At 55.7% G+C, this 14783-nt stretch overlaps 1 protein-coding gene and 1 long non-coding RNA gene across 2 annotated transcripts in view; both read right to left on the reverse strand.

Annotated features, from left to right (window-relative positions):
* Positions 1-8994, reverse strand: part of EPHB3 (EPH receptor B3) — a 49992-nt gene extending 40998 nt beyond the window's left edge. The window contains exon 1 of the mRNA XM_008170692.3: positions 8694-8994. Within this exon, the coding sequence (XP_008168914.2) occupies positions 8694-8769 (76 nt within the window). The 5' untranslated portion in view covers positions 8770-8994. The remainder of the gene's footprint in view (positions 1-8693) is intronic.
* A 3572-nt stretch (positions 8995-12566) lies between these two features.
* Positions 12567-14783, reverse strand: part of LOC135973630 (uncharacterized) — a 33768-nt gene continuing 31551 nt past the window's right edge. Inside the window, exon 4 of the long non-coding RNA XR_010590559.1 lies at positions 12567-14383. This is a non-coding gene — a long non-coding RNA (uncharacterized LOC135973630). The remainder of the gene's footprint in view (positions 14384-14783) is intronic.

Genomic DNA, 14783 nt, shown 5'->3' on the forward strand with positions numbered 1-14783 from the left:
GGCCAGAAGTTACTTATCGCAGATCCAGAGACACTCAGCCCACAGACACAGCGGCTCGGAAAGGCAGTGCTCAGCTGCCAAGCTGCATCCCATCCAGTCAGCCCCGAGATGGAGCTGCCGAGACTGCCAAGACTTCCCTCCCCACTCCCGCCTGGGGCAGTTACCCGAATCTCTGCGCTGCTCTCTGCTCACTTCCTCCAACTCTCAAGCACCAAACCCATCTGGAACTATTTAAACCCAAATATCCTTCCCTCCCCCCCTTCCAAAGTCAGATTCTTCCGAAGTTAAAACAAGCACAGAATCAGGAGGAGGTGGGGGGGGGGGGGTGCCAGGCCTGGCCGACTCTCTCCTCTTCATTTCAGTTTAATTTCTGGGGAACTAGAATAAATCTATTCCTGGCAATCGTTCAAGCCCTGCACATTTTTCTCATTAATAAAAAAAGGCCTTGGACTGCGCGCCATTTGTGTGTGCATGTAGAACAGAGCCCCCCCAAGTGATCCCTACAGTGGGGTCTCACTCAGGCCTTTGCTCTCACTGGGCAATTGGCTGAATTAGTCAAGTGACAAGTGGGGCTGGCTGGAGAAGTGGGCAAGCCTCTCTTACCCCCCACCCCTTCAGATGGATTTCACCCGCTCCGCCGAGGGTACACGGCCCCACCTCCCAGGGAAACCGGTCAGAGAAAATGCTGTTGCAGCAGCTGCCACCAGGAGGCTGCAGGGCGAGGCCCTAGGACATCCGCTCCCTCCTACCATCCACCCCCTGAGCTAACTGCCTCCCCAGCTCCATCTGGGGGCAGGAAAAGCTGGGGAGAAGTGGGCCTTTGGGTGACTCCCGCCTCAACTCTGACTCTCTCCGAAGCAGCTCTTCCAGGCTGAGTCAGGCCCAATGCCTGCAACCCCCCCACGGCTAGGAAGGTCCAGCGACTGCTGGCATTCCAGGGGAGGGGGCTGGGAAACAGGTGTTGGTCGGCAGCTCCCAGTGCATGGGTGAGACATGCCAGCCCGTGGCGGAGAGCTTGCCGTGACATACAACGACCAGCGAGGCCGGGAGCTTCCGCACGCACACAGAAATCCACCGGGAAGGTTTCCGCAGCCAAGTCACGCGACTTGGGGTAGCTGCTGGTGCTGCTGAATTCCTGCCGTCAGGCGCCCCTGGTAACAACGCTGGGGGAACCTGCCTCCCGAATCTCCCTACCTGGGAGCACACCTCAGCACCACTCGGCATTCCTCTTGATGTAAAAGTACCCCCTACCCTAACCAGCACCTTCTGCCCGCAAGTACTACGAGCCAGTACGGCCCCACCGCCCCCCCAGCAGAGGAACACCTCAGCACATCTGCAAGTGCGGACACTTCGGCAACGGTGCATTAGGGTGCTGGACCTTGATGGGAAGCGGAGACAGAAGAGTCAGATGTGCTTAACGGCAGGAGGAGGGATGGAGGAGTTATTGGAGGGGTGACCAGTCAGTCGCGCTTCGCTATGGCAACCCATCGGAGTGCAAGAAGCCCGATGCAGAGAGCGGGGCTGCCCAGCAGAAAGGCTTGGGCCCAAGGCTGTGGAGAGGCAGGGTGTTGAAAAGGCCCCCGCCCAAAGGAGTTACCAGCGCTGCGGGCCCCTGGGCTATCTGCAGAGCAGAGCGCACTGGGGGATGCAGCACTTGAGGTGCTTGGCAGAGGCTCGGCGTCATGGCTGCCAGATCGGCACCCCTTCCAACGCCATCTTCCCAATCAGGACGTGCCATTAGCAAGGGCAGGGAACCGTCAGCTCAGCGTGAAGAGAGCCCCAAAGCGGAACGCCGCCGACGCATGTTCCTAGGTACGTTTGTTTTTAAAGGTGCCCTTAATCAGAAAGGAGAGTCACAAGGCAGCCATGTGTAGGTGGCCTGTTTTGCTCGTAAAATGGTTCCTGATTTCCTTCGTGGCTAAGCCACCGCCCTTCCCCGCCTGTCAGTAACACTCCTGGTCTGCCCTATCTATCCGAGTTATCCCAGAGCCAGGCAGGGCTTGGCCATCATTGTATCTCCCCCTTCGCCTGACTGGAGAACGCTCCCGTTTTTAAAGAAGTTCCCTTTGAGCCTCATTTAGCGTGATCTTACTGAGCGACGAAGGGTTCAGAGCGGCTCTTCCGCTCGCCTACCCGTGCCGACACAGCAGGGAGGGAAGCCGAGACCGGGGCAGGGGATCCCGATCGGTAGTTTGGCCATCGAAATTCCCGACTTTTACTGACAAGCCAAATAAGGCCAACGTGCCCGAAACGACAGCTCCGTAACCCTTCTCAGCCCAGAGCTAAACAGAAGACGGAGGGAGGGAAGACGACCCAGGTGAAAGATTTTTCCCCTCCCTCCAATATGGCGGCTTCTGCTCAGAAATCCCCGCTACCAGACTGGGCTGCCCCACCCGCACCAGTGCCCCGTGGCTGGGGGCAGAGGGGACTAAGAGAGGACAAATTCAAGGCTGAGAACGGGTTTTCCATTCTGTGCCTGTTTATTTCCTAGTAACGTGCGACGTGCAGGGAGCTGCGAGCAGGAGCGCACGCGTCCAGCTCCCCATCCCTCAGCCATCGACTCTCTCCCTCCCAGACACGCGGCCAGCCTCGGAGGGCAGCAGCAGACCCTCTCCGTGAGAGAGCGCTTCTCCTTCCACTGTTGCCCCTGAGCGCTGAACCAAACGGCAGAGGAAGCGAAGGGCAGGACAGACCCCGCCAATGTCAAGACTGAGGTGCTAGCAGCCCCGAGCCACGCCGCAGAATGCTCAGTTCACTCCCTGTCAACGCGGGGCTCTGCCTGACCCTCCTGGGGAGGACTTAGTGACTCTTTCAGTTGCTACCTTGGCCCTTAGGGCAGAGTCAAGCCGAGAGCCCTGCAGACAAACCAGGCCTCCATCCCACCGGCTTGTCCGGCCAAGGGGCGAGAATCCCAAACTAGTGAAGCAGGGCCCCAAATCCAACCTGAACTGGGCCTGGAACATTTTGTGCCGTGCATTGGAGGGCACTCGGCTGTGTACACACACACACGCCCGCCGCCCCTCCCCCTGCGCTCGGCACCAAGGAGGAGACGCTTAATCCCGACAAACCAGTTTGACTCAGCACAACAACAACAGGCACAACTACAATTTTCAAAACATGCAAGTCTGTGATTCAGAGTCTTCTGGCCAGTTAATTAAACGCCGAGCGCCGATTTTCCAGTCTCAGCAGCAGCAACTTATCATGGAAAGAAAATGCCACAAACTGGTTTCCCCGAATATTTGGTGCAAGAAGTCATCACAATAGTGGGGACTTTGGGGACGTTTCTTAAAACCAGAGGCCAATATTCCTATGACGAGACACACACCCAGGCAGACCCAGAGTTTCTGCCCCTCAGGCAACTGGATGCTTTATGCCTGTAACTAGGAGCAAAGCGTTATTATGAAGAAAAAGAGAGAGAGAGAACAATGGAAGTGCAAAGCCACAAATATCCGGACTGCCACCAAAATCTCACTACATGCAACTTCGCTGCAAGTACTTCCCTCTCCCTAACTAGCTGTATGCTCCACTTGACACAAAGGAAAGCCCCTCTGCTCCTCGGCTCAGGAAACAGAGCCGAAGCTTGCCGGGCATTTTGCGAGGAACAGGAGATTTAACGAGTGTAGCCAACACTACGAAGCCCTGCGATCGGCATTCTCTCCCCACCTACCCCTAAGCGTCAATAAAACAGCCGAGCTAATATCCATTAGTCACCCCCGTCGAGAAATGAGGCATTTCAGTGAAATGTAATTAAACAAAAAGCAAATTTCTCTGCCAAGAAAATACCTGACAGTCCCAGAACTTGGGGGGTGGTTTTGGTACAGGAATGAACTTGGCCCAGTATTTGGGGGTCGGCCTTCAAAAAGCTAAACCGTGGCTGCAGACTGGCAATCGGGGAAAACCCAAGCCAAGGACTGACTCCCAAATATTTCTCATTCCCAAGCATTCAGGGAAAGGGCGTCCGTTCCGTTCTTTACATTAGGAGAGCCCAGAAACCGCGCAACACCCGTTTTGGGATTGCTTCAGAAATGGCGCACAAAAGTGGCCTCCCTCTCCCAGCTGCAGATAAGTTCAGGAAGCTCCGTAGCATGTGGCTCCTGGGTAGCGGCACAGGAGACGATGCGAAAACAAACACCAGAGAGGCAGAATTTCGCCCCTGAGCGAAACGCGAGAGAACCCAGCCGTCCTGTCTGCCCATCCAGCCCACACACTGGTAAGGGAGACTGGCGGATCCTCGTAAGCAGCTATCCAGTATCCCTTCTTCCACCACCAATTCTACCCCCCGGCCGCACAGTGCCAGGGACCTCGCTTGGACAGCTGGCAATCACATCAGACATGCTGAGGCATTAAACACGGTTAGAGAAAATGTGATTTATGGGAAATAAATTAATCCCATAGCATTTTGCTCGGGTCCCACATTTGGGCCTTGGCAGGCCAGGACTCGGAGTCTCGAACATAATGGGTGTTCTTGGTGCCCTGAGCTGTTCCACAGCCCAGATTCTAAGTGCCAGCAGCTGGGTAGAGATCAGGCTACAGAGGCCCAAAGGAGGCCGCTACACTCATGTCAGCCTGCGTGGAGAGCTCGCTCCCATAGCTGGTTCCCGACCACAGGAGCCTCCGCTCCCAACCAAACCAGGGCAAACCCGTCTCCTTCTTGCATTCAAATGCTTCGCCAGAGAAAGCCACTGCTGTTGCTTCTGGACAGAGCATTCCTTCTCCAGCAGGCTGAGGCTCTGCTGAACTGGAGAAGAAAAACACATTGTGACTTCAAACAAACGCAGCGCACTTACAGGATCTGGAGAGAAACCATTTTCTTCTCAGCAGCACAAAGCCCTCACTGAGCTGCTGCGGAGAACAGCTTCTCCCCCTCCCCTTACGTTGCCTTGCTAAGAAACCGAACTCCCAACGATTCCGCCACAGGCCAGGGCAAGTGGGAGCCCAATGCAACGCCAGACGAGAGGGGCGACCCCCACTCCCCCGCCTAAGTGACCACGAACTACAGCAGTTACTGTGAGCTACACCCCAGCAAGCCAGCTGGGAGTTGCACATTCCCAGCACAGAACCTGACAAGTGAGGCGGCAGAATCCCGGGCCACTAGCAGCCGTGGTTACAGAGTATGTGCCTACAGATTTATTGCCACGGTGGATTTATGATTAGCACTAAAATATCTGAAAAGCCATACACACTAGATTTACAGTAACGGCTCGAATGCTTCAGCCCAGGTCAGGAAACAGCTTTGCGAGCGGCTAAAAAAGCCAAACACAGCAAAAGTGCAGGAGCATAATCCCCGGCCACGGGGTCAGTGATCTCAGCTCCCAGAGCCGGGAAAGACTGGAGTCACCGAAACCCTCTCCTGGCCCAGCCAGCCAGCTTTGCAGCCTTACTAGCAATTTATATGAAGTCCAGCTAGAAGAAAAGCTGAAACAGGCTGTGGGATGGAAGCGCCCTCTAATCCAAGAGACAGCTCAGCGCCTGGCATTACCCAGACTTGCTCCACACACAGGCAGCCTCCTAACCCAGCACTGAAGCAGGACTGTTCACGAAGGCCTGGCAAACAGCTGGAAGGTGACCTCCTCAGGAGGAGCATTCAGCCCTCTGACCCTTCCACACTCAGGAAGCTGAGAAAACCCTAAGTGAAAGCTGTTTATTTTCCCTGTCCTGCTCTTCACCCCAGTTCACGGGGGTTAAACAGCCGAGCCCACCAAACTCCTCCTGAGGAAAGGCGACCTAACCTTTCCCAAGCAGCCGGGTCTCCAGGAGCTGTGTAGATTCTGGCTGTTGCATCCACAAGCTATTGAACGCTGCAAGACCCACTGTCACAACATTAGGGCTGGAAACGCAAGCGCACAGGACAGCCCACCCAGACCTGCTACAGAGGGACAATGGAACAGCCTCAGTGCAGAGAACTGAACCAGGAGCAGGCAACGAGACAAGAAACTCAAGCTGAGATGCAGGCCTGTAACACACAATTAATCCCCTATAAAACACACACACACACACTCCTCTGCAATTGTGCTGGGCCCCAGAATTGGCTTGGTTCTCAATTCTCAAAGGATTTATAGGAAACTAATTGTTATTAGAAGAACTAATTGTTATTAATGGCAGCACCCAGATACCCCAAATCAACACCAGAGCTCGGTTGTGGTGAGTGCTGCCCAGAAGAACTGAATTCTGCAATATCTATTTAATACGTCAGGTTCACAGCCACCATTTCCAGGCTGATCTTTAGGGGTCCACAGCTGGTTCAAGGCTCATCCCAAAAGAGCAGTGTGCATGCAGAGTAGTCACTGCTTCCCAGACTGCTACAGCACGAGGAGGGGATCACAGTCTCTAGAAGTTCAAAGACTGAGCAGGCCCAGAGATCCTAGTTTGGCCCTCACAGGGAACGACTCAGGGTGACTTTTGCCCCCAATTTGAAGTTGGTTTTTTTTGAGGGGAAGAAAAAAAAAATTGATATTATTTGTAACAAACTCCCTCCCGAATCTTTTCCAATGCCTAAAGGCCAAGAGAAATGTCTCTTTTTCTACACTCCAACGGAGGAAGTCCCCAGTCCTCACCACCACCAAAAACAAACAGCAACCCAAACTTTGTAGCATGGGGCTATGCACGGGAAATAGAAAGCAAAATGACTGCAAACAAGCACTAAGGCTCTCTTTTTGATTTTTGTTGTCCCAGCACATCCACCCAAAATAAAATAAACACATCAGCTGTTCACTGAAAACGTGTTTAACAACAAGGCAGAAAATTCCCTTCATCTGTTTTTGGATTTTGTTTGGGTTTTTTTGAAGTGGTCAGCAACCCCTTTCCACCCACCCACCACTTTTTATCCTCTGGCAAGCAAGAGTGTTTAGTTACAGAACCCAGGGGGCGAATGAGCAATCTACAATGATCCCAGAAGAGGTCAGAGAATTGTCACGAGACAAAAATTAGTTTTTGCAAGACGTTTAGTGCAAAAATGAAATGTCTATCAGCCACAACTAGCCTCCATTTCAAACTGCCCATCCACAAGATACACAAATCCCAGTCTCTCCCCCTGTGATCTTTATCCAGTTGGACTATAAACCGGCTTTCCTCTCGCAAATCTGAAGGATCACCCGGCTGCCCAGAAGATTGCGATTTCACCCTGTTAGCGGAAGAAAATTAATTGCCTTTTTATCTTCAACTGAACTAGAAGAGAGTTTCGTTTCCAGATCAAGAGGGGGAGGAAGAAATCTGCCCACAGCACGTCTACTCTTGGAAGGAGACACACTAATACACTTACCAGCTACTTCCCTTTGGGGGAATCACGGTTAAGAAAAGACTCTATATGGAGGGCTTTCCTTCATGTTTGGGGTTAAATCGTTCAGGGCTTTGTGACCACCATTTGGTCTCAACCAAGGAGCCAGGATGCAGCAGTCCAACACCCAGGTACTTCTCTGGTAGCACCATCAGTTTTTGCAGCATCCAACCTTTCACTTAAAAGTATTCAATGTCTAGCCTTTTTGATTGTGGAGAAAACCCCCTGACTGTGAACTGAGTAACCACTGAAGCACTTTTTCCTGTGTTTGCAAACAGACAGCCTGAAACAGTCCACAGAAAGAGCAGCTGCCCCCACTCAGCTCAACAAGGTGTTAACTCTGAAGTCTAATGACGGGGAATTCTCATGCCAACATTTTGAAACCTTTCACCATGGATCTGGCTACTTGAAGAATCCAGGCAGAGTTCAGGGTTGTGAGTATACTACCTCTCCCACACCCCACTCTGCCCCTTGGAATTTCAGCAGCAAATCCTGATTTTCAGACAGAATTGGACATTTAAAAAACAAAAAAATTGAGGGAAACCCCCCCAAGAGTTTTTGGCAACCAGCTTCCACATGTGCCCTTGCAAATCTCCATCTCAGCACCCCATAGATGCTCTTCTGTTCACACCACGGACACCAAGCCCTCTTGATCCCCTTCCCACAATCCGCATCTGTCTGGGCCCAGCGACGTGCCACCACTTCAAGGGCAGATCTCCTTAGATATCACAGGGACGACTTTGCCACCCATGCCCGCTCCACGCAGACCGGCTGCGTCGCCCTGCAGGGGACTGGCACCACAGCGCAGAAACTGGCTGTTAAGCTGATGGGCGGGATTGCCTCCCTCTGCAGGGATCTGGGCAGCCCATGGGGGGAACCAAACCCACGCTCCTTAGCCATGCCCTAACCCCACAGCCCAGTGGTGGCAGTTTTCGTGGGCCAGGGGCCGTTTGGGGCTGCAACTCTGCATACCCCGGTCCCACCCATCAACACCACCTCATTCTTCGCACCAGTGCCAGCGCCTCCAGATGTGCATCACGCCAGGCACTGGGCAGGGGGCTGGCTGCCCACCCACCCACAGAGAGGGGGTCTCCCTAGCCAGTGCCAAGGAGAGGGGTCCCGGGGACGTCAGCCAGTGCACGGGATGAGGGATCCCACCCACCCCCCCCCCAACCAGTGCCTGGGGGACTCCCCTGGAGGGTCCCCACCCAGGGGTCCCAACAGGGAGATGGGGACTCGGGCTGATCCCGCTGCAGAGAGATCGGGGCAGCCGTCCGTCTGTCCCGGGAGAGGGCTGCGCCGGTCCGCCCCTGGCGGGCTCCCCCCGCCCCCGCCCCCGCCCCAGGCCGGGGATCAGAGCCCCCCGGGCGGGAGAGGCGCATCTCCGGGACCGTCCGGCTGCCGCCCCGGCGGGTCTCACCTTCCAGGGCGCGGCGGCCGCCGGGCAGGAGCAGCAGCAGCACCGGCAGCAGCAGCGGCGGCGGCGCCGCGGCCATGGCGGGGGCGCGGGGCCGGGGCCCCGGCGGGCGGCGCGGCAGTGCCCGGACTCGGGGCGGCCCCGCACCGGGCGGGTCGCGGGGCTCCGGGGCCGGCTGGGGAGTTCCGGCGCGGGGGTGGGAGGGTCCCGGGCTGGCGCCGGACGCGGGGGGTCTCCGGGCTCCGCGCGGCGAATCGGCTCCGGCGCGGCTGCTGCCCCGGGGTCTCGCGGCTCCGCTCGCCGCCGCTCACGCTCCAGCTCTGGGGGCTCCGGCTCCGCCGCCGCGGCTCAGCCACGGGGGGCGGGGCCCAGCCGCCAGTCACCCTCTCGACACGCCCCTGGCAACCAAACGCCGCACTCAGCGGGAGCGCGGCGCTGGGGACACGCCCCTGACAACGCCAAGCGCGCAGCCCATTGGGCGTCGCGGGTCCCTAAACCCCGCCCCGAGGCACGAGGCGGAGCTTAACCTAGGGGCGGGGCGTCAGGGAAAGATGAATTAGATGGGGAGGGGACTCGGTGCCAACCCGAAGCAGGCCCCGCCCCTATCCCCTCACAGTGAGCAGCTAGAGGCAGAGCGAGGAGAGCGCCCCACCTAGCGGCCACAAATGGAACTGGCCTCTTAAAGGGCCTGCACCCCCTCCCCCCCCCCCTTGGCGGCGGGGGGGGGGGGGGTACGAGACTGGCTTAAAATTAAGGATTCGTCTTGGCCTTGGCCGTGTGGGAACCCGCCATCCCCCACGTGCTTGAGCACGACAGCCCCCCATCCCAGGCTCCTCCCACAGACTCCTCCTTGCCCCCTAACCCCTTCCCAGGCTCCTCCAGCCCCCCATCCCAGGCTCCTCCCACAGACTCCTCCTTGCCCCCCAACCCCTTCCCAGGCTCCTCCAGCCCCCCATCCCAGGCTCCTCCCACAGACTCCTCCTTGCCCCTCAACCCCTTCCCAGGCTCCTCCAGCCCCCCATCCCAGGCTCCTCCCACAGACTCCTCCTTGCCCCCCAGCCCCTTCCCAGGCTCCTCCAGCCCCCCATCCCAGGCTCCTCCCACAGACTCCTCCTTGCCCCCCAACCCCTTCCCAGGCTCCTCCAGCCCCCCATCCCAGGCTCCTCCCACAGACTCCTCCTTGCCCCCCAACTCCTTCCCAGGCTCCTCCAGCCCCCCATCCCAGGCTCCTCCCACAGACTCCTCCTTGCCCCCCCAACCTCTTCCCAGGCTCCTCCAGCCCCCCATCCCAGGCTCCTCCCACAGACTCCTCCTTGCCCCCCAGCCCCTTCCCAGGCTCCTACAGTCCCTGCTCCCCCCCACACACACATCCCAGGATCCCCCCACAGCCACCTCCTCTTCTGCCCCCACCTGCTCCCCCAGTTCTCTTCCTTCACAGTAGCCAGCACCTCACATTCTCTTGCTCTGCCACCTGGTGTTCCCCCTGCCCCTTGTCTTCTCCTGCCCCCCACACCCCTCTGCACCCCTTCAGTCTCCCTCCTGCCCTCCACATCCCCATTCCACCTCAGTCTACCATCTGCTCTCCGCATTCCTCTGCACCCTCCTCCCTCCCAGCCCCCACATTCTTCTGCCCCTTCACAGTCTCCTCCTCTAGTTCCCAGGTGGCCCCATCTTTCCTGAAGGCAGCCTGGCTTCAGTCCCATTGGAAACAAGGGCTGATGAGTGTCCAGCAGCTGCCCCACCCCATGCATCCCCTAGTCTCAAGACTCCAGGTTCCTTTGAGATCAAAGGGCTGCAGAGTCTACAGGGCCCACGCTCACCAGCTCCTCCCTGCTCACCCCTGATGCTGGCATGCAGCTGGAGCGCCTATGCAAGGCAGCTGGCTGCCCACCTCCCTCCCACGCTGCTGTTGCCCTCACCTCACCCCCCTTCTTGCTGCTTCACATTCCCATGCTGGTCCTTGCAGCTGGCCCAGTCCTGGAGAACTGCAGCAGCATAGGGCAGGGGAGCTCACAGTCAGGGCTGGGGCTGACAGGGTGACTCCTCTGTCCCTCAGCTGCACCCAGTGAGGTGGGAATTTCCTGCCACCCTGAGCTCCTGGCAAGCTGTAGCCCCAGTAATAAAGCAGACTTGGAGCATGCAGCGTGCCAGGAAGCCCTGCACACCAGCCTCCCTCTTTCCCGGCCATCGGCATGCAGACTGCACTCAACTGCAGGCGCACACGAGCCGCCCAGGCAGCAGAGGGATGCCTAAGAGCCCTTCTCTCCTGGTCTCTTGGACGTGGGTGATGACGCCCGCTGAAGGACGTGTAGCTAATGTGGAAAGGGGGTGACCCTGAGCCGCCCAACCACCGGAGTGAGTCTGCGCCCCACTTTCATGGAGCGCTCAGTGGCATTGGGCCTGGCATGATCCAAGGGAGAAATGTCCAGACTTTGTAGCATTTTACGGGGCAGCTCCTTTGCTCCGCTCTGCTCCCTTGGTACCGCTCAGGGGGCATAAAGGGGAAGGAGACGGGCTGTGCCCTTCTAGCTAGGGATGGCATAGAGCTGGCATAACTGGATCCTGTGTCACCCTCCCTGCAGCTCCTTGTGTAGGGTGAGAGGCTGGAGCACAAGTCACTCCGGTTATCCCTAGCAAGTGGTCCTTAGGGGCCATTATCAGCTGGCATAAGATAGAGCAGCCTCCAGGTTTCTCTAAAGTGCACTGGGACCACAGGAGGGGCAGAGAATCAGAGAGCTGTAACCAGCCCCTTAGTACCCCCTCTCCCTTTTGTTCTCTGGCTGTAATCGGCCATGGTCAAAGTAATTCATAGTGAACCTTCCAGTCCCAACGCAAGTGGGTCTGACCAGCGTCCCTCTCCGAGAGAAGGGAAAGCTGAGACCGAGAGGGGGGACGTGACTTGCTCAAGGCCAGACAGGGAGTCAGCGTCAGATCTAAGAACAGAACTCAGCAGTGCCTCCAGCCAGGCTGCCTCCAGCAAGTTACCCCCCTGTAAGGAGAACAATATCCTTCTGCTCTCTACCCCTACCCCGACGGCAACCGAGACTGTGAGTTCTCCAAGGCAGGGACTGCCCATGCCAGGATTTGCATGGTGCACAGTGGGACCTGATCCAGGTGCTCTGGGTGTGCTAATAAACAGCTGGTTGGGCTTCAGATCTTTCACAGTCTGCTGTGGCAGTGATCCATCTGCCCCCTGGATAGGAACTGCATACCACTTGCCCCTCCTCTTCCTCACCCCATCCTCTGATGAAAGTTGTGGCTCATCTCGCTTCTGTTTGTGCCTGACCGATTTATCTCAGACTCTCCACTCTGTTAGGAGGCCAGAGGATTGCCCAGCTCTCTGGCCAAGACGGGCAGGGGGTGAATTCACCCAGTGCTTCCCAGAAATAGAGCCCCAGCCCCAATGGGGCAGCAGTGAACAGCTGGGAGAGTCTCTCCTCTGCAGCTCCTCACCCACCACAGCTGCTTAGAAGGCAGGGGGTCCTATGCAACGCTGGGCACACCGCAGATCCTTTGCCAGCATCAGTGGGAGGTTAGCCCAAAGCAGAATGTAGACCCCAGGCAGTAAACTGCACCTCCAGCCAGTGCCAGGGCTGCTGCAGTCAATGGCACTTAGTCGTAATGGCAATTGCATAGGCAAATTAAGCCCACCTGTTACTGGAAAATCTGGCCCCGGTCATCCTTAGGCTTAAGAGTCAACATCCACTTTTTGGTATAGGGGGCACAATTCCCATGTCGGAAGTGACAATTCCTTGGCCGGAAGCGAAGGTTAAGAAGTACAGTTGGTCAAGCAAAGGGAAACAGGAAAAGCTTTGAGAAAAGATATTCATGAATCAATGCGCCAATTGGCCTGGCTATAATTCCTGGGGTCTCTCCATTGGTCACCCGTGGGGATTCGGACGTGCGCTGAGTATCTGTGCGAAATGCTCACACAGCCCCACAGGTTCTGGCATTTTAACACCACAGATTCATAGAGGGAGGTCTGGTATTCAGCATTCCCTGTTTATTATCCAGAGTGCTCCATTAACCAAGCAGGGAGCTGAAACAATGGTGTGACGCCGCTTTGACACGGCAGATCCCACGTGTCGTGGCTTTCTCTTCCTCCTCATGGAATGACAAGGAAAACAAACACAACCAACAGGCTGGAATACCTCAAGGCCTTAGCTACAGGACAGCACGTTTGCAAACACTTGCTAGGTTCTTGTTTGTTGGGTGGCTGCAGTGCATCATGGGAGATGAAGTCCAGCTGGGGAGTCTGGCGCATGGAGGAGAATGGGGGAATGAGGCACCCAAACTACAACTCCCATGAGGTACTGCACCGGCATTTCAGAATCCACATTTTTCGGTGTCCAGGCAGTCCGTTTTTCAATGAAAAATTGATTTTTTACGCAGACACGTACACTTTTCACACAAAAAAAGAATTTGGTCAAAACCCCAATTTTCCATGGAAAAACAATTTCAACGGAAACAGTTTCGACCAGCCCTGGCTGGGAGACCTCACTCTCTCGTGGTGGCTCAGGGAGGAAGTGACTGCCACGTGGTCCATCTATTCCTGAACAACTTGACCTGGAAGAAGCAGGTCGGATGGAGGGGACTGGAAGAGGAGAGGCTGAGGTTTCCATGCAGATGGGGTGGCATGGAAGGACGTGCAAAGCTGGCCGACAGAGAAGCTAACAGGGTCCTGAAGCTGGCATCATTAAGTGATACACTCTTAGAGACGGTCAGATCCATAGGGGGGAGAGCAGAGTCCTGGAGGGCCTGGGTGATGAGGACAAAAAATTGAGCATGATAGAAAAAAGGAGAGAAAAATTCTATTGCATGTGTGCGAACGTGTTAACTGTAAATACTCCACTTTTAAAATACTGAGCCATGTGGCTTCCCAGGCAGCTGGAAAGGCACGTCTCAAAATGATGCAGAAACCCAGGTTACTTTGTAATTTCAGATGTTTGAGTTACTCAAGCACAAAATTTCTGACTGGAACACATGGGAAAACTGTTTATTCACACTTAAATAACTCAACAATGGTTGAACTGATTTTAATCAAACTTTCCAAAAGAATTCCCCGCGGAGCTGAGACCAAGGCTGGAAAATTTCAACCCAAAAGGAATTTGTTCAAGAAAGTTATGAGCAGCTAGAAGGGTGGGGGACTAGAATGGAAGCAGAAATTCAATCTTAATTACAGGATAGCACATTTGTCACACTTGGTATAATGAATCAGCAGAACTTTGAACAAGGACTGTACGATTCAGAAAACACTGGTCAAGGGTCCTTCGCTCGCTGGGCATAAACTCCTAGGTTACACTAGATGGCCAGGGGCTTGGGCTTCTGTTTTTCAGATGAAACATGTTGATCACTTGTGGTAATTAAAGATCAAGTTCAAGGAGATTAACTCCAGTGTCCTGACCAAATTCCTGCGTCATGCATGGTCCTTCACGGAGCCAATCATTCAATGCAGAGTACAACCACCCTCGGCTCCTTTCTATCGCTGGAAATCCAGAAGAGGGCTCTTGAGACAGCATGGTCTGACAGCTACAGCACAGCGGTGGGCATCCGGAGACCTGAGGTTTTGGTCTAGTTGTTCACACAGGGTGACCTCGGGGAATAACCACTTCCCCGCTCTGCGCTCCATCTTCCTCATCTGTAAATGGGGCTAGGGATACGGACCCAGCTTTGAGAGCTAGGGATGAGAGGCGCTGTAGGAGAGCCAAGTGTGGTCATTAGTGGGAAAATGGCAATGGGGACAGGGGAGTGTAACTGGAAGGGAACTGGAAGGGAACTGCTAAGTAGCCTGCCTGCCCCTTCAGTAACTGCATCTGCCGGTCCCTGTTCTTGGGAAACGGACCATCAGTAACAACCCTGCTGGCAGGTTCCCTCCACCTAGAATAGAGAACTGGGGGGAGGGGAGAAAACCCCAGTGAAATGGGGGGAGGTGCTGACAGAATATTTGATCCATGAGCAGTTGCACATGGCTCCTAGCGTCAGCAGCCGTGCATTAACCCTTCTCTGTTATAGGCGACAGCCTGATAGAAATGAGTCGTTCCTGAGGGAGAAGGGTTAATGTGCGGCCAGCCCCAATCAGCTAATCAGACGTGT

The sequence above is a fragment of the Chrysemys picta genome, chromosome 9 (assembly GCF_011386835.1).
Source record: "Chrysemys picta bellii isolate R12L10 chromosome 9, ASM1138683v2, whole genome shotgun sequence".
NCBI lineage: Eukaryota > Metazoa > Chordata > Testudines > Emydidae > Chrysemys > Chrysemys picta.